Below are 20,906 nucleotides of genomic sequence, written 5' to 3' on the forward strand. Positions count from 1 at the left end.
AGCTGCAGCCGGAAGTGAAAGTAAACGAAGAACATAATACACGGACATACATGCTTATAGTACAATCATATACGGAGCGCTAAACTTTTCGGTCTTATATGGTAACTATACATATTCCTTTACCTCGCTGTTTTAAGTACTGAAACTGACCAAATCTGCACGTGTGAATTCATTAATCAATTCTTTTGTTGTGCCCATATTTACATTCGTATAGCACTGTCAGTAGATCAATTTACATATGTAATCAAACTCCTCTCAACAGAGATTAGTGTCGTCCAAGTCCGAAATCCCTCACCCCCATGGAACGGCACGGACCAACAGGTTCTTGACAATTAGTAACAAGTTTATGATGTTTGCTTAGCTAGATTCTGACCGAGATTAGCAGAAAATGATTAAGAAAGGCTCAAGATCATTTCTACAGACAACAGATTTTTGGTAATCCGCTGGACTCGCACCTGTGTAGTACCACTGCGGACATATGGACAGTGGTCAAATTTTCTATGTTAATGTCAACCGAGCAGCGTTATTTCTTCTTTTCATTTCATAGGGAGGTCCAAATTTCAAATGCGACTTAAACAGTTAAAGCCCCATTTGCAACCTAGGTCGAATTTCATAATCAGAATCGCCTTCAATATCCCATTTTCATATTTTTATAAATACTGAGATCGGGATTGACACGGGGTTTTTCTCACGATGTAAATCTGATAAATGGGCACATTTTTCGAATCAGCGGTTTCCAGCACACTTTCTCACGAATTCTCTCTTTTCATCCTTTCTGAGCGGCCACCTTGCGGTATAGAAAATAACACTTAGACGGGTCACGCTTCGTGGTGCTTGCCTCTTACTTGTGTAAAATAATACGTTTGGTATATATTACCCATGCCTAAGTTGGTGGGAAAGTTTGTCCTGACAATGCACTGGCGCTGTCCCGGGTATTTTTGCAACCATCAGATTCATGAACAGAAATCTGCGAAGTACGCGTCAGGTTTGAGTCATGTGACGTTTATTGAGATCTTCGGGTACTTTATATTTCTATCCTACGGCAACAAGAAGATGACAAGATTAATTATCGTATTCGATATTTTTTGTTTGAAAAATGTTTATGTAACATGTACACATTAAATCTTTAATTGATGTTAAATTTCAACTTATGTCATTATCAAACTCCTCGTATGAGAGTGAATAGGTAGAAATTTAAATGTGCGACAAAACTAAAATTGTTAACTATCCATTCGGGAAATAAATACTTATAAGTTTGTTTTAAACTTGTGTGAAATTCTACATTAGCGCATTCTAATAAGATATTACTACTTTTTCACGACTTGTATCACAGGAAGCAGTATCCTAAATGTCATTTCATTCTCGACAGTGGTATTAGTGATTCGTGTGGCATAGCTGTAGCGTGCGTATGTAATGCGGATTCTAATTAACGGTAGCGTGCGTATATGATGTGGATTCTAATTAGCGGTAGCGTGTACATGGGTATATTCTTCGGTTGTATTCGCTGCATCCTTTTCCGAATAGTCTGACTCCTAACAATACCATTAATCTTTTTTCATTATACTTTATATTTGTATAATATATGAAGTATGACGTCATGTATGGCATATATAACATGAGAAATGTAGTCTCTTAAATAAAAAAAAAATGAACATAAAGTATTTTATTCAGAAATTATTAAAAGCAATAGGCACCGCTTCATTAAGAGCCATGTTTCAGTGTTCATAGACAAATCAAACAATTTTGAACATCATATCATGCTATGCATGTTATTTGTTTTGTTTCAATTTAATGATTTTATTTTTATTCAAATCCATATATAATATATTCTTTTCTTCTGGTCCTGTTAAAATATGTAAACAGTGTTTTAACAAGTATTTATCTGCTTCTATTTCGTTCGATTTACGAAATACGCAATATCAAATTTGTTTAACTTTCTGCATTAATGAAGCGAAAAAAATATAGCCCTAGATTTTAGGTTGCTCACATCATTGTAAAGTTTATGATCAATACTATTCTGTTGATTGTCACATTTACAACAATATAATGGTATGCCAAATACTACAACATAGCCAACGCTGTGAGCTCTAGTCGACCATTTTTAGGATCACTCAAATTTTTCGAAAAGATGCCTTTTATAACAACACATCGAGAAAGTTTTGTTGTTTATATATATATATTTTTTTTTTTTTTTGTTTTTTTTTTTTTATTTATTTATTTTTTTTTTTTTGTTGTTGTTTTTTTACATCATTGCAGCTGTATAAAGTATGACTATGTTAAAGCGCGCGAAAAAGTACGAGCTGAAGCTGCGCATCCGTGTAGATTTTTTGGGCCACAATCCTCCCACATCGAAAATGGCGGCGATCTCGCAAAGTCACATCTCCGTGATCTCAGAATAAGAACTTCCGTAGATGATCTCAATTTCATCCTATCTTGTGGTCCCCTACTCATGCAGTGCACCGCATTACGCCTGATGTATATCGAAATCTAATAACCGTAGCAAGACGATAGATGTGTGACGCCACGGTCCCGTTTTCATGTCGTAATACAACGAAGTAGTGGCGGATCTAAATTAGATTTAGCATACACGCATATGACGATAAAAAATATAATATGGCAGAGATATTCATTATTGTACATGTTTATAAAAACAGTTGACATCAAGTACTCGTCATCAACTTGATTAATTCTAGGCTTGTGAATGAATTTCAATGTATTATTGCAACAACGAAAACAAGTGGGAGAAACATGTAGAAATCCACTATTTAATCATTGTGATCAATCAAAATATGTCATTGTTACATGGGGATTGTTAAATAATCACCGCCTTGCTTTTAAAACGAGATTTTTAAAATTATCCTATCGTGCGATTTTTAGTATAATACAGGTTTTCTCCGTTTTCTTTTAAATCAAGTAACTTAATTCCATTAATGGTCTATACACACGTTGCTTTGCCCGCTCTGATGGTAGCTCCATCATCATATTTAGCAGTATATTGCAGTATATAGGGCTCACGGCGGGTGTGACAAGTCAACAGGGGATGCTTACTCCTCCTAGGTACCTGATCCCACCTCTGGTGTGTCCAGGGGTCCGTGATTGCCCAACTATCTATTTTGTATTGCTTATAGCTTATAGGAGTTATGAGATTGATCACTGTTTGTTATCTTCACCTTGCATATTGCAGTGGATGGGTAGTTGATTTAGTTGAAGTGATTTGGCCGTTTGGGCCATTGTTTTTGAAGTGCTTAGTAAGATAGGTGTTAGTAAGATAAATAGAGATATTAGAATATATTCTTTTAAAAAAAAAACAAATTTTAGAACTGAAAATTATTTTTCCATGAGCATTTCAAAATATCGAAGGTTTCTACCTGCAGAATTGAGATGTGGTATACAATTAGAATATAAACGGGGCGACACGAGGGAGAAGCATTAGAAGACAGAATATGTACTAGAGTACACGGGTGTGTTCTTCAAATTGTGTAGAAGATGAGGGTCAACTCTTACTACATACTTAAACCTCAGAACAATTTGTTTTTACTAATATTGCTTGTAACACCGTATCAAAAGATGGTATCAATTTTCTATTAACCGGTCGACTGGGGATGCATACTCCTCCTAGGCACCTGATCCCACCTCTGGTATGTCCAGGGGTACGTGTTTGCCCAACTCTCTATTTTGTATTGCTTATAGGAGTTATGAGATTGATCATTGTTCGTTATCTCCACCTTTCATTAACGAATTTCCATATAGAAAAACCAAGTCTGTCCTCTCTAATTTATTTCAATCACCTAACCTCACTCTGCTCTTTTCACGTGTGCCTTGTATATTGTATTTATTCGTATACATTGTATATAGAACTTCATGTACCATAAAGTGGTGCGAGAGAAAAAACTGAACTTGAACAAACCGCCAAATTTATACATTCAGTTTACATTTACAGTCGTTGTTTTTATTTCTTTATCACAGTGCCATTAGGTTCGATGGGCCGGGTGTTTTGAATTCGCATTTATTTGTACGAAATGTGTGTTTGATAACACGTCACTATAGTAATTCATTTATCACTTACTTACACCTTTCATTTACACACACCATTATGCATTTCTTTTCTGGCCTTATATATATATATATATATATATATATATATATATATATATATATATACTGTATATAAAATCAAATATACGTATGAGATATTAATCATTCCCTACTGTAGAAACCCTTAAGTTATATATTGTCAATCCAGGGGTCATCAAGTAAAAGCTAAACAGTCAGTTCTTACAATTGTTTTTGCGAAAAGTATCTGAACAGACAAGTCATTTTTGAAGAAGTGTCAGTTATTAATTTCAAAATCATTTGACTTCCAGTTCCTATCTTTCTGAAATCAAGGTGTGTTTTGAAGATAATGAAAGAAATACCGATGTCAGTCTCGTTTTATTTGTCTAATTAAACCAGTGATCTTTCATTCTGTGTCCCCAGATTCCGATGCATTCAAATCTGTCAATATTAGCATTTTATGACTTAGAATTGACTGTTGTCACATGTCAAAACGATGTCTGTTTCATCAAAACTCCCGTTCCGTGACGCGTGGCACGCGCTACACCTGATCTCTACCTGAGTTTACCTGAGAGGTAAGGACTAGCTGCGTTCCCACACTACTCTATTTTAAGATCGGATCACTGGTGTCAGCGACAGGTGGTGGGTGAGAGGGACGAGAGGGGGACAAATGAACCGAATTTCTGACGAGGAGAATTCCGATACAGGTAACATACTTACACGCTTAAATAAGTAAACAATCTGACAATGGAAATGGACAACGAGGAATATACTTCGACGGACCCAAAGGCATCGTGATTTCTTCAAATCTTTTAAAAAGTGGATGCAACCTCGGGGGTTATTGTATATCGGAATGCCTCTAACGTGTCATACCTATGACACGGTTCATGTGTCGTGTCAGGCTTCCAGTCACGGGTCGGCCCAGCTGAAAGCACCGCTAGCCACGATGTGTATTGTAAGCAAACGATCAACAGCACGTGCCGTTACGTGTCACCGTCATATCAACTGTATAATAGATTCCGCTTGGCTGCCATTACGACTAATAAATATTAATGCCAGATACAAATCGATCTGTTTAGCATTACAAATGGACTGGATGCATGCTTGTGTAAATTTAATCAGAATTAGAGCCCTGATCTATTGATTCACCGTTATGACACCATGTCTTTAGAAAAAAATGACCGTAAATCTCGTATGAATCAGAATTTAATTGAAGTATATAGCGAGAAAACAAACTCTACCACGTAAGGACATTTGTGCATTTCCCATAGCCTGAGCAGTAGCTAATACTGCGCCGTATTTTCAGTAAATATATTTGACATGTAAGAGTTTACCGTTTAAAATGAGATATTTTGCAGTTTGATTTTTCAGAGTTTCTCTGCTATAGAAATTATATCGTGTTACAAGGAATGCAACCTGCTTCTCTCTCTCTCTCTCTCTCTCTCTCTCTCTCTCAGAGTTGATAAATATTTCTGTTGTGAATCATGCATATTGTCATATATATTTGAGTTTGTCATTAATAATAAATTCCGTAATTTGTTAAGATCTTCCAAATTCTCATCGCGATTGGTTAAGCTGTAGAGATTACTCGTCCAACATCACAGAAATAATCAAAGTTCAAGTGTTATACATGAATTTAAAATAAAAAGCAAGAAATAGTGTCCATGCTTTTACACACATTGGACTTTTTATACGTAAAGCTCTGTTTAATATCGTCCGGTATTAGAGCTGACAGAATGGTGAGATGTTGGCACCAAACATCTGTTGTCGATTTCCATATCATGAAATCAGTAGCTCCGGCACCATCCCCGGACACGTGTCAACACAGACAGTCCCTGTCCCTGAAACCCCCTAAACTTCGCCCGTCAATGACTCGCACGTGCTTAGCTACATTCCCATGCATAATTGCGGAAGTTAAGATCAATAGAACGACGTCGCATTAAGTTCGCGTTTATAATCAATCAGCGGCGATCATAAAATTAAATTGATGTCACCTTCGTCTCATGGACGAGTGCACGTGCTGCGGGAAATAGCGGCACATGAAATTCCGACGAACATAGGTTGAATAAATCGTGGATAGTTTCTGGCGCCTAGCCGCAGTCATTTAAACATTCATAATTTAAATATTAAGGACTTTGAGCGTTGGCTGAAATGTCCCATTATAAAAAAAAAGATTTCAGCCATAATGGTATGATTTATTGACTAATTATGGACCCACAAGGGGCAATAACATAAAAGAACATTAATGATAAGAAACCTATGCAAAGGACCTACATGTATAAAACATACATGTATAACAAAGTTTTGTTTACACAGTACAATTCAGATTAATTGATTGTAAGTGGAGAGAAATCAACAATAAAAGGAGATTAGAACTTGACTAGATGTAGTGCAATATATGCATACCATTACCATAGCATATTATACATGTGTGATAATTTTAAAAGCTTTTGCTTTTTTGTTTGAAGAGGACTTTGGCTGAAAATGAAAAAGTAGAATCTTAGTGAATTTTTTTACTTCATAGATAGTGCAGTATCTTCGTGATACGATCTGTAATTTTTCCCTTTAAAATTGTGATTTTTAACAGATATAAAACTCCCCAAACTTTAAAGCTAAATGACAAATGAAAGCCACCAGTGAATGTAGATTATTAGCCGAAAATTGACGCAGACACCTGTTAACATAAAATTCACATTGATGTGTATTGCCAGAAACAGATCACAAAGCAATACATGTAACAGATGACGACCTGCTAGAGAGCTCTCGTCCAATGGCGTCACTTGTTCAGATCGACATCAACCAATTGTAATAAGGATTTTATTCAAACGAGGGAAATTCAAACGCGCCTGTGCAACAGCTGTGAATCAGAAATTCATTGACGAAGATTGACAAATTTTTATATTGACGTTTTAATCTCGGTGAAGGTTGTTGTGTATTGAATATGAATTTCTTTGTTCCACTACCATCTGCCGTTTTCATGCACTTTGTACACAGAGTCCACCTCTCAGGGTGGGGCAATATAAAATTCTCACAACTATATTTTCCAAGAGACTGAAATATCATATCCCGTCTGTTTGGCGGGCAATTATATCTTGACCTTTCTTTCATTTCTTGTTTTTGTATAAAACATGGAAAGGTAAATCTAAGTCTGAAGGACTGCACGCTGAGTTACCTAAGACCCGTGGAAACCGGGTAATTGGAGAACCCGTGATGATTAACTCATCCGTTTTATGACACCCTGCAGTGTCCGGTTTCTGCATTTATAATCTTTGATAGTGTTACTGTTATGAAATAATTCATCATCATTTTCGCAGTACCTTTGTAAAGAACAAGAAACATTAATTATGCATGAATTTAAATGCTATTCTTGAAGTATGAGAAATGTTTACTGAGTGTTTACCTGAATCTGCTATTTCATAAGACCTCGGGTTCGACATTCGACACTCCGATCATGACCCAGAGAAACTCTACTGTTATATGAAACTGTCAACATTCTGAACGACATTAAAGGGAAAATAGAATTTTGAAAGTAATTGAGAAAACCATGAAAGTATAATGTGAATATAATGGATAGTCACAAGTTTAATTCGTGTTGTGGCATTTTCAAATCACGTGCACCGTTATGACTGTATTCCTTTCCCCTTAAAACTGTTAAAACCAATCAATGCTGAAGATGTTGAATACCCCCACAGTCTCTTCTGATGATGTCAACAAATTGTTATATTCAATTTGTTGTACCATCGTGCTGTGTCATTGGATGGACGGATATGGATAGCATTGGAACGGTCATCTTCGCTAGATATGGATTCCGATACGATACGTCAGATTAAGCAAGATTGTGGAAATTGCCGCGCGATGCTCTCTAGCAGATATTTGAATCATGCTCATTAAAATGCCACACTGAAATGATTTTTGTTGGTATAGGAAGCGGTAAATCAGTATCCTACGAAAGTTTTCCTGTTGTGAGAACTACGACCAGATTCGATACTTTATCAAATTCGTGATAACCCGTTATGACAATACGCCAGTTTCGAGATACGAACTCTTCTGCGTAGAAGCACCTTTTAGTTTAGTGGAACTTTGAATGACTAAGTGGGACAGAGTGGACCTACAGTCAGCGAGAAAGACGATGAAATGTATTAAAAGCGGCTTCTCTTTTAATATGTAAATGTGGGAAATACAAAATACTATCGAAAGAAATGTTTTACTAAAGTGGAAACATAAAATCAATGTCATATTTTCAAGTAATGTCTTTGATATGGTACTTATAACCAACAAAATAACGTGATATGATAAGAATTCTATGTATTTAATTACTCCCTAAATACTTATAACTTAATTAGTTTGTGTATCAGTCGAATTTGGGTGATCTATAACAGTGTATGAGAAACTTGATGAGTACATTCACTTACGCTGTGATGAATATTAGTCCCACTCCCGCGTGTAAACAAATTGTTTCGCGCCTCACTATCCACGAGAGTTCTCCAAAGGGAAATAACTCGGGTGTATCTCGATCGAAACCGGCGTATTGCATCGGTATATATTGTTTTACTGATCTTCTAAGGTAAAGTTTCTGACACTGCTACAATTGCTTAATGATTTACTCTCGTACACGTTGTCATTTGTTTGACGCATTTTGATTAGCAGTGGAAATTCCAACTAAACTTGCCAAGGATCGGATCCTTGACTAGCGAAGATGTAGAATGTCTTGTTATTTGCAGGGGGTGGATCCCGGGAAACAACTTTCTAAATGTCTAAAAGGAAGCTTCCGTCGTAATTACATGTATTTGCCTCTCTCTCTCTCTCTCTCTCTCTCTCTCTCTCTCTCTCTCTCTCTCTCTCTCTCTCTCTCTCTCTCTCTCTCTCTCTTGTGTGTGCATGTGTTTAATTATTTAACAGTACATCTTTGGGTACACAATCCATGTTCATATATATATAGGCATGTTAAGGACCTAGCTGTTTAATAACAAGTCAGCAAGTCCCAAAATTAAACAAAACCCCTATAGACATGATAAAGGTATATATACAATAAACATTTCAGTTAATGGTGTTCAATCATGGAACATATTTATGGTTTAAACGTAGATTAATTTAATCTAAACGATATTTCATTCACTAATAAGTGAATGGGATTGGGCAGCAAACGGATATTAATTAATATTATTGTAGGCCTACAATCAATGGAATCCGATATGTACAGAGTCCAAGAAGTACATTGATTTTTTGCAATATGATATCGAATGGAAAATTTAGCCCCCCTCGCCGGATTAGAATGTGACTCGGGAGCATTCTTTTTATGTAAGTATGTCAAAAGGAAAAATTTGGAATCATCGTTTGTCGAGTTAAGCTAATTGTCATAAAAAAGGATTCTTTATATTTCACAATTTACAGCCCAGTTTAATACATTTTCATAGTTTTATTGTTACAATTTCTTTATCATATGTAAGAAGCAATTATTTCAAAATGTGAAACAACCATAATACTTACAGGTAAGTGTTTATTGAAAATCCGGGTTTAGGTAACTTTCCGTTCTGCGGTCAATGATTGTGTACCTAGTACCATGGAGATTTCGTATTCATTTATTTAGATTGACTTAGTTGACGACATCAAATATGGGGATATAGCTCAGTGGTAGAGCATTCGACTGCAGATCGAGAGGTCCCCGGTTCGAACCCGGGTGTCCCCTTACTTTTCTTTTTTGGTTGCACTGTATCGGGTGTCCTCTTACGATTTCTTTAAATTGCACTGTATATAGACTTTGCACCTCAATAAAGGCAGGTTTTTGGTACATGTATTTATTAATTTATGTTTTGTAGGAGATTATGTTCTTTGTTTGTTTGTTTTCTTCTTCTTTTTTTTTTTTTTTTTTTTTTTTGGAGAAGGGGTTGATTTAAAATTATACAAAATAATCCTTTTCTAAGTTTGCTATATACTGATTTTGATAACATTCTGAATGAATCAATCAAAATTATACGATTACTGTGCGTCACCTATTTTGGAATATTCCGGTACATTCTATTGCGTTTCATAATTATTGATAGTAAGAATTTTTTTTATATTTTCTTTGTTAACTTTTTAAAGTGAGTGGACAACAATGAAGATTTTGGCGCAAACTAGAAGGCTATTTCCGAGACATCTGTTGAGCGACCAGAAAATTGACCCACTTACGGCGTAGGTGCGCGGTAGAAAACGCCCCCGTAAGACAGTGAATGAAAAGATATCCTTTCGATACACCTCTGCCACTGCGGTTATCAATGTTTTCATTCCTTTGATCTCAGATTTAATGGAAAACTGTTGACAATTCCAAGTATCATTTATAATCTAATGTAAAACGGCACTTATAATATCTGCCCCATTCATCGAATATCTTTGTAATGAATGCCAACAAAAAATAAGAATATGATTTCCCCGAAATAAACAAATGACTCTTAATTCGATATATACAACATATAGTTTAAATAATGGGAACATCTAGGGTATTCATGTTAATGTTCTTTTATGTTCTATATTTGCTTCTCCATTATTGACCTTGACGGAAACCCATCGTTTCTCGACACAATTTGAAATTTATTTGATTTGAAGATAGTTTTAACAATAATAATTGTGTTAGTAATGCGAAGATGTCGCTTTATTGATTCTGACACAAGACCTTAATGAGAGGGCACCTGTTCGTGTGTCATCACATCCGGCACTGTAAAATAGGAATGGGTAGGGTACTATGGAAAGCAGTAATGATTTATCAAATATGGGAGCAATTATTTTATTGCACTGTTACGAGATCACATCTGTTAACCTATACCAAAAACTTGTCAATAATTACAGCTGAATTTCAACCCTTTATGACCCTCTTTTATGACGGGAATATTTCTCACGTGTTTCATTCATAAAAGTCCTAGTACATTTGCTGGGATGTGGGAGATAATGAGATAAAGTCACTGAGTATCAGCGATAAGTGCGAGCTCTCGATAGTACTTCACGCTAGCCAGAGACATCCGGCATGTAGATGTATTACTTCCGGTCACTGCAAAATTTACAAGTCGTTCATGACAAATCGTGCCTATTATAAATATAGTATACAAAATAAAGTTAAAAAGGTAGAGATATTTTTATTTTCGCAAGATCGTTTTTGTACACGATATTTGGGTAGCATCTGCCACATGAGAAGAAAGATAAAAAAGAGAGAAACAGCTACATTTGTCCAGGAAATTGATACGCTGAGATAATCTAAATACCAAAATAAAAGTATCATTTAATCACTACTTTCTCTTATTCGCAATTTGTGTTAAATACATGTCTATTTCCCCCCTCCTTATCATTCACAGCCACGTTCTCGTCACGAGGGAGGTCAGGGGTCATCACAGTCCCGCAGTAAATAAGATAACACTACCGTGGGAACAGCAAGTTCTCCGCGAGACTTGAGCTGTTTTAACTCACTTTCACATCTTTCAGGAAGAAAATCTGCCCGTGTAGTGTGATAAAGTGTGTCACGAGGGAGAAGTTCTAATTAATGATACGTATACACTCATTTGATTATCTCCCCTTTGTCAGGGGGAAACAAGTGGTTCTTTATTGGAAGGGTCATATTCCCGACTGAGGTTGTTTGAAAGAACTAATTTAACCTACTAGTTCATATTATATTTAAGTGGAACTGTTCATCACATATTTTGTCATGAATTGTATATGGAATATGGCATGAAATGAAATACGTTTTTGTAACAAATCTCAAAGTAATCATCCCTTTTATCTGGTCATTTCGAGACTGAAATTAACAAAATACTTTAAGGGTTGTCGAAAGCAAACCTCAACCATTAAGAAATTATTGATCTAAAGTCTTAAAAGGATAAAAACGAATGACAAATATTGAAATTTGAAATAAGCTGGCCACCTGACCGAGGATATCATCCATGTTCGTGGGAACCCAAACCGGTATCTCTGTAAGGAGCTCAGTGGATCTCAAAACATACAAGGAGATACACTGCATTATCATATAATGCTCATCGGATTACAGTAATGTCTGTTCTAGTGGAGGGTACCATCTCCATTCTAATGAAGACACAACCTTCGTCTTATGGAAATTATTTAAGTCTGCCACGCGAACCTGGCAACAAGAGCAGAGGCCATCAACGTAAACGGATAACAGATAAGGCAAACAGGTTCTGAAAAGAAAAAACCCAGCGTGTCTTGTAGGTCTCTAGACAGCAGTTTTGGTCGCCGGGATTAGGGGGATATTGAACTGCCTCCGTTTTAACTTGTATGTATACAGTGATATGTCCTGCAGACAACAAGTGTCCGTAACACGTCGCTCATCATGGCTGGGTTTGATCCCCAAATTTACTTTTCTTGGTCTCTAAAACCTGTCAACATTTGAGAGATATATGAAGTTAAATCTTTGAAGATCAAAAAAAAATTTTTTTAGAAAATGGCGCCAAACGTTCATTTCTCAAAATTCCGCAAAGATGTTATGTCGATTGGTCCAAGGGCGCACATGCTGTACAGTCCGGCCAGTGGTCAGTTGAGCCATGAAAACCACCACTGATCACAGCATTTCTTGAAAACAATCAAATATTAAAACACTATAAGTGACATACTTATGATTTATGATAGTGTTCAGGAATAAAACAAGATGCGCACGATAGCAGGAGGACTGATTTTTATGATTTGTTTAATGTTGATTGAGGGAATTTGCTTTATTTAGGATCAGCATGATGGGCCACAAATGGACACCGTCGTGGTGTCCACTGACTTCATCAGCCGTCAATCTCTCTGGATTCTCACAAGATCAAAAATCTATCTGGCTGATTGTCCCTGGTCGTGGCGACTTGTTCCTGCCAGGCAACCATTAAAACACAACCAGCTTGTCAGTTTGACCCATTAAGATGTTAGAAAGGTCCGATTGTATCTAAATATTCAAATTTTCACCTGGGTCATGTTCACTATCACTTGGGCCGAAAAAAAATCTGTATTTATCCAAAAACTTTATATTACTGATAAAACAGATCCACAGGGTGTCGGACCTTGGGCACTTTGTAGAGAGACTGTAATATGTTCTACTTTCTTACTCGGTAGCGGGTACCATTCAAAATTTACTGACCTATTAGGGAAGTTTCCATGCCCCGTCCCCTTTCCAATGTCCATCCATGGCATGCGTTAATAATACGTATCCGTGCATTCAGGACATTAAAAGCAGGTGCTCGGTATAAATATATTTGTTTCCGACCCATGCTCATTCGTTTTATTTTATGCGAGATCTAAATCATCAAACTCTCTGCAGGTTTAATGAAAGTTAAATATGGTGGAATAATAATGCATAAGCTGGTTAAAGCCTACGACAAGACCAGTAGTGTCCACTGACCACCGACAGAGGCGAAGAATCAGGAACTGGACATCTAAAGGCCCCTGCAGACTCCCGCCTTCCACCGTCTGTCGGAAATATACGACAGAAATCGAACAGTATTCAGTCATCTTGAAAATTATTAACTTGCACAGATATTATTTGCACCAGATGACTCTCGCGTGCAGTAATGTCTAAAATGAATTTGATATACAGTTTCGTTTTATATACATATGTAACTACTTGCGAAAGAAATTCTTCTGAAACTGCGATACCACCGATCATGCAAACTGACAAGCAGTGTCATTCATAGACTGTCTCAGAATTAAAAAGAGAAGAGTATCACAACAGCTAGTTAATTACTGCAGTCTAGATAATTACTGTGGTCATTAGTAAACTGGAAAAACTGACATCACGTGTCACTGTCCTCCTCCATAAATATTTATGGAAACCATTAACTATATGTAAACTTAATTAGGAGTTTGGTGGATAATTGAAGGTATATATCGGACGATGTTGATGGAAACATGACTGATAAAGAAATCGTTATGAGGTATACATAGAGGAAATCAGATTAGATGGCCATTATAACAATACACACTATGGATGACATGATAACGTAATGATATCGGGAGCAGACGATCGTTGTCATGACAATTGACACGGAAGCTTTCCTAACGAAAGATAAACTTTTACGTGAATGATTAGATTTTAAAAATTTACACGATTATTAAAGTTCAAAGATGCTGTTTATTAATGTGGTTAGAGTTGACCATCAAAATTAATGTAAAAAATTTTAACCGGTTGTCATCGGACATAAAAACCTAGTGATACCTGCTGTTCGTACTGACTTTATTTTGACCATTCCACAAGATTTTATTACAGTTTTATGTGCAGCTTCCCTCATGCCACACAATAAATTAATTTAGCTTAAAGAAAAAAGCAGTTGCGGTGTCACGATTTGAAACTAACGGGAAACATTGATTTAACTTCACTGCATGTTAGCTTTAAAATTTCAACTTTTACCTCGGAATAAATCACACATCAGACTTTTGGGCCGAAATGAGATCGGACTGGGCATTTATCATTCATATAACTAACAAGACATTTTCGATGAGCAATAAAAACTGTGCTATTCATTGAACGACAGTGACGTATTGGGTGCCAAGACATTGAAGTGAAATAGAATATCACTCAACAAATAGCCTTGGACGATTCAATTAAAACAGGTGAAAGGAGTGGATTCATTGTGGTTTTCATAAGAAGTTGAAATATCTACAAATATCTTTATCAGATATAGAGTATATCAACAAAATAAAGCAAAGTCATTGTTACTATTTATAAATTCTTCATAATACATGCATCTAAATTCTGAATATCCTTATGTGCTTAGAAAAGACACACGTTCGTCATCTTCACTTTTTCGTGTACAACGTAAGTTTCTATTTCCATATATATACCGGTACACATTCCCACTGTTTCTGCCTTTGATATCATAGCAACTTCTTCGATAGTGGATATGTTTTAGCTGTAAACAATGTACATATGAATCTTTGTAAATATAGCACGTCTATTTTTAACGGCTGGGAATTTCGACAGGAATGAAAAGTAGAATATAACAATAAGAAATAGATTCATAATGAAATGAACTGCAACGCTTCGCACCGTACTAACGCGCTGCATGAAGTCCGCCGGCGTGAAGCTCGCAACGCATACCCACGTGTATTTTCAAAACTGAAATTTATTTCTTAAGTGTATTCGGAAACATTATATGTATATATATATATATATATATATATATATATATATATATATCCAAATTTTTGTCTTTAATATCTTTACAAATTGTAATGATAGCCATTTCCTCATATTCTCTTTATTGCTTAAGACATATGTCTTATCACATCAATTTCATAAATACATAAAAATGACATTGTATGGCGGTGTACTAATTCAAGCAAGCGACGGAGAATGACTTAAACAAGGTTTTATCGCAACTTAAGTGCAAGACATAAATATTTCCCTAAATTACAAAGTTCGTGTACATTATGAACACTTAATAATTGTACAAATGAAAACAGATTGTTTTTGCCAATAATACTTTTTGATATATTTATGACAAAATTCATCGTAATGAGGGCAAATTAATATAAAGTGGTATTCGTCCTCTGTGTGACGTGATGCAGTTGTTAACAATGAGTATGAATCTTGGTAAATGCATGAATGATACGCGTCTAGGAATATTTCGAAATTTTTACGGTAAGTACTAGTAATGTACAGATAACTATTTAGAAATCGGTTAAAGTTTGCAAGTACATGTACTAGTAATGTATTTTAAAAACGTATAGAATTTTTAAGTACTAGTGATGTATTAAAAAGTAAAAAAAAATTAGTACTAGTGATGTATTAAAATGTATAGCATTTTTAAGTACTAGTGATGTATTAAAAGGTATAGAATATTTAAGTACTAGTGATATATTAAAAGGTATAGAATTTTTAAGTATTAGGGATGCATTAAAAGGTATAGAATTTTTAAGTACTAGTGATGCATTAAAAGGTATAAAAATTTTAAGTACTAGTGATGTATTAAAAGGTATAGAATTTTTAAGTATTAGGGATGCATTAAAAGGTATAGAATTTTTAAGTACTAGTGATGCATTAAAAAGTATAGAATATTTAAGTACTAGTGATGTATTTCAGAAATTGCTGTAAAACAATAAGTACTAGTAATTTAAATACATAATATTCAAGAAATGTATTTCAGAAATAGGTCTAACACAGGTACATGTAACTTAGTAATATCAGCGATTAATATCACCCCCCCCCCCCCCCCCCCCGCAAATCAATAGTTCTAAGTGCCCTTAGCATTTTCCTCTGAATTTTCAAATCTTCATCGAAACAAAAACGAATCCTTATGTGTATCAAGCGAGATAACTCCCTTTGAAAAATACAGCAAAGTTTTCCCGCGTTAACAATCCACATTTCACGCCTGATTGATGTGAGAATGTTGCTCTTTACGATACGCACTGTCAGATGGCCAGACGACTTTCGTAACAGACATTAATAGCCTCACGTCTCTTGTCCGAATGCCTGCATGCATGTCCAGGAAGGTGACAGTGAGGTAATAATTGGATAACATGGCCACACCACGTGTGGTTGCACAAAAATACAGACGGGCGCTCGGTGCGTTAACGTGGAGAAAGAGACAGACAGACAGAAATAGATTTATTATAAGTATATGTGTTCTGGAGTATTTCATGTTATATTTTTTCATATTCTCAGATATACATTTCAGAAAATAATTATTTTCTTTTCTTTTAAAATAAAAGAAATATTGTATGTAACTGCGGCCCATGATTAGAAATGAAATAGTTTTTTTTTTTCCCATATAGCAGAAATCGGATTTTTTTCTGCGACTGACTATATAGAAACATGGGTTAAAATACATTTAAGCCCAACAGAGGCAGACAACACTTCGGCTGCAGAATTCCCTAACCCCTTATATTTAATGATTTTATCTTAATATTATACATACTGGTTATAGTGTTACAGCAGTGAACGGCAAAGGAAGAGGTGATGTACCCATGTCATACATTTAGCACCCCTGGTCCCACAGATGCTTCATACCAAATTTGAAAAGAATTGGAATGGTAGCTATCAAGAAGTTAAAGATGTTCAATTGTTAATACACAATACCGTTTTCTTTATATGCCATATAGCCAACACATGCTGGTAGATTTAAAGGTAGCTTTCATTATGAACAATTTGGTGGTGTTTTGCAGTGAGTGTTTAACATTGGCTTTACAAATTTGTAATTTATTCTTCATTTATAAATAACGCTGCCAAAAAATGTGCGCATTTCGATTGCATAATGAAAATGGACTTCATCAATATTATTTCGTCGCCAGTTTCATGAACCTTGAAACCTCTTCGTCATCTTATAGTTAAGGATGTCGCCGTGTCGTATACACAACTCGCAGCGCCAGGAAACCAGATTGCTCGTTATGAACTTATGATATTTCATGGGAATATGATATGGAAATCCTCAAAATACTACTTGGTTAGCTTAATCTGCGGTCAGCTTAACTTTTGGGCATTTTTATTCATTCACGTATTTCATTTATTAGATATCGACATATTTTCTGATCAATCACATCAGCTCACAAGATTACGTATATAAGCACTATAATGACCATCGACACTAACAGCCAAATTTTCGGGACGACCTCATTTTAGTGCTTTGTATAGTTTTTGTATTTGACCTTGTATTCACCACTGTTAGGTATCGGGTGTTGTTGAAACTTAGATCAGGTGTAGTTGGAACTTAGTTCTATATATAATGTGTATATATATATATATATATATATAGTAAAATTGCACAAAATGTCCATGGTATAGGTAATAAGTAGTAAAAATATATCCAACGCTGACTAAGTACACATGATCCACATTTAATGTGGATCATGTGTATTTAGTCTGCGTTGGATATATTTTTACTAATATATATATATATCTATATCAGTGTTTTGTATTGCCTAAGAACTGAATTCCCACACGCACCAACCTTTGAAAATAAAATGAAGACATGATTGTATGTTATAACATTTAATTTCAGCACCAATTCAACATGGTAAAAAAAAAAACTCTTGACATAGCGCTTTGGTGTCAGTGTATAAATATTTAGATCAGTAGTTAAAACAACCAGGCACTTCAAACAGTCTAACAAAGCACGCGTTTCCTGAGATTCGTTGTCCTCTACAATTTCATTTAAAAAGTCACCACGGTCGCCATAAACGCTCCTCTTTCAGTGTCATGGATGCCGAACCAAAGGGTAGGCTGGGTACCAGTCCAGTCTTGGGGGACTGGAAAAAGTCACGTGACATATCACAGGGTGGTGGGGAAAAGGGAGATGATTTGTGGAGAGGAGATTTTCGTGTGGGAATGGAGTCCATCATACTTTGAGATTGTCTAAGGAAAGCAGGTACATGTTCACTGTATCGATTATCGGGTACTATATGGAATGACCCAGACACTTGTGCACCGGATGATGAAGCAGAGTTTGTTAAAAAGCCTGCTGGTGGCTGAATGAGAAGTCCGTCGGAATGAACACGGGTCAGCTGATTGCCCTGTACTCGCGGAATTTGAACGTGCAAAGGTTGCACATACGTCTGTCCGTTCATGGCTTGTTGAGAGGAATTTCCTGTCTGAACACAATTGGACAGATGGCCCAGTAACCTTCCTCGGACTTCGTCGTTAATTCCCTGAGCATTACCAAGATATCTGGCCACCTCGGAGGCACACTCTGTGAATCCCATTGAGTATTTTACGGCGACTGTGGGGTCAGCAGCGACAGCAGAGGTCATTTGTCTCCTCTGTAGGCTGCGTAGGTACTTGACCGTCATCTCCAGGATATCCGCCTTCTCCAGTTTGGAATAGTGAGTCGTCTATACAAAATGAATAACGTTCGTTAATTTATATCATTTTTTGTAATTTAAATCTAAGACGGTGGGGGGGGGGGGGGGGGTAAATAAACATTATTGTAGCTAAATTTTCAGACCATGTTTTCTTTTCCAGGCATCCAAGTACTTTAAACTAGGAAGTCGTGTTGATATAGAGCATTACATTGTACTTACATCTTTTTTCATGGCTTGCAGGACAAGGCTCTTAAGCTGAACGAGGCAATTGTTGATACGTGCTCTTCTGCGCTTTTCCATCAGCGGTTTCTTGCTCTGTGAATTGTAAATTATATTGCAATATAACTTTTGCATAGAATAACCAACGTTGTGTTTAAAAACCCAGAATTCGTTCAAGTTTGAATATGCGAAAATTGAAGAATATCAATTTGATGAAACATACCTTTCGAGAGAGAATTTTATCCTCAGGAAAGTTTCTATTTTCTTGTTCATAATCCTCCATGTCTGTATGTGTATTCCTATGTTCACGAAATGTATTGCACATCCGATCGGTTTGGTGACAGTATTCAACAAGTAGCTAACCTGCTGTGTGTTTATAACATTTATACCTCGTGACATGTGTACAGTCGCCGGTGTGAAGCCATTTCGTATCTCTTTCCCACGGTTAGATTCCTTTACGAACAGCCAATCAACGGGCGCACATTTCTCTGTATGGCCGTGGCTTAAACAGTACAACGCGTTCCATTGGTCAAAATGTCCCGTTGTATTCAATATGGCTGTGTCGGAATGTCAATCAATTTGTTTATCGTCTGAAATCAAAATAGGGGCACGTGCCACGATAATTACACAGCGGACCTGCAGTACTGTGGGAAAACTCCGCCTTTCAAAAACCCTAATCATTGTGTAAATATTAAGCGTGATAAACGCTGCCTACTGACAATAGGGGCTATAGAGCGGCCTCGCGTCGGTCTTATCAACGGTTTGCCCTGTGTGTATAGGAATGTCACCGTAAGAGGCGCTAGCGGGCTCGGATGGCCTCTTGGTGTATTTTTTGTTGAATCATGATTACACAGATATAAGGTTTGCTAACACATGATGTAGTTGTCTATGTTGGTGGTGTGGCCCTGCATTTGGCTGAGTGACAGCAACCGAAAAATCGTTGTCAATTAAATGTCAAAATATGAAGTATATAATCTGATACATCAAGGGTAAATCGGTGCTGATACAATGGACTGTGTTTATGAATCATAAAAGACTGTAAACAGTCATTAGAGTACATACAAGTGCAGAAGAACGATCACCAAAACATGCATTCGAATTATAGAACACGCCAAAGCGTGGCTCCAGTATAAAATGTAAGTTTATAAATCTTAAGAAATTGAGAAGTTTTTAGAATCCCTTTTGATAGCCTCTTTGACTCGATGGCGGCTCGTGGGAAAATGCCGAGAGTGAGAAGTGAAATGGCTCGTATTGTTTGAGAAGGACCGTGATACCATGAGAAAGCTCCCCAGACACCTGTGGGTTATTAGTACATTTTGCAAAGGGAAATTGGCTGACTTGGGATCCGCCCCTTGCAACTATTTGGGTAAAGAAAAGACTTTAAAAACCGTACCAGGCCGTTTGTGAAAGATTCTATGGTCTGTAAACACCAAATGGCAAAGCGGTATATCAAGAGATTTGCATCCTGGGAACTTTATAGATTTTAAGATCACTAAATGGGGGCCCCTTTTGACGAAAAGAACTTAATCTTTTCTTTACTCCTCGTGAATAGAAGACCGTGTTTTATTTTTCTTTGGGTTCGCTGCTTTTAAGAAAACATTTAAGCAATCTACATTTATGAGGATATTCCACACGCGACAAAGGTCTACATTTACTAAATAAACGTGTGAAGTCTTCTTCTGAAGCTTGTGTAGAATTTGATCCGTGTCTGGGTGATAAATTACAGTCGCATTTAAAATGTTCATTCTTTAAGTTATCAGGTGTCGCAGAAAATACAAACATCAATAAGCAATTAAAACAACAACAAAAAAACCAACAAGATTTTATTTTGTGTTTTTCGTTGAAGTTGAATGTAGAACGTAGCTCTCTCTCTCTCTCTCTCTCTCTCT

General features: G+C 36.3%; 1 protein-coding gene, 1 long non-coding RNA gene and 1 other non-coding gene across 3 annotated transcripts; 2 read left to right on the forward strand and 1 right to left on the reverse strand.

Moving 5' to 3' along the window:
• The first annotated feature begins 4,566 nt into the window (after nt 1–4,566).
• LOC125660588 (uncharacterized) lies at nt 4,567–12,688 on the forward strand. Its single transcript, XR_007364399.1, has 2 exons — nt 4,567–4,760; nt 12,470–12,688. It is a non-coding gene; the product is annotated as an uncharacterized LOC125660588 (long non-coding RNA).
• On the forward strand, nt 9,668–9,739 carry Trnac-gca (transfer RNA cysteine (anticodon GCA)). Its single transcript has one exon. It is a non-coding gene; the product is annotated as a tRNA-Cys (tRNA).
• Nucleotides 12,689–17,973: 5,285 nt separating the features above from the next.
• On the reverse strand, nt 17,974–19,779 carry LOC125660546 (transcription factor HES-4-B-like). Its single transcript, XM_048892347.2, has 3 exons — nt 19,241–19,779; nt 19,018–19,113; nt 17,974–18,828 (listed from the first exon to the last, which is right to left on the reverse strand). Exons 1-3 carry the CDS (start codon nt 19,340–19,342, stop codon nt 18,160–18,162), a joined length of 867 nt encoding a protein of 288 aa, XP_048748304.1. The 5' UTR covers nt 19,343–19,779; the 3' UTR covers nt 17,974–18,159.
• Nucleotides 19,780–20,906: the final 1,127 nt, after the last annotated feature.

This window comes from Ostrea edulis, chromosome 1 (genome assembly GCF_947568905.1).
Source record: "Ostrea edulis chromosome 1, xbOstEdul1.1, whole genome shotgun sequence".
NCBI lineage: Eukaryota > Metazoa > Mollusca > Bivalvia > Ostreida > Ostreidae > Ostrea > Ostrea edulis.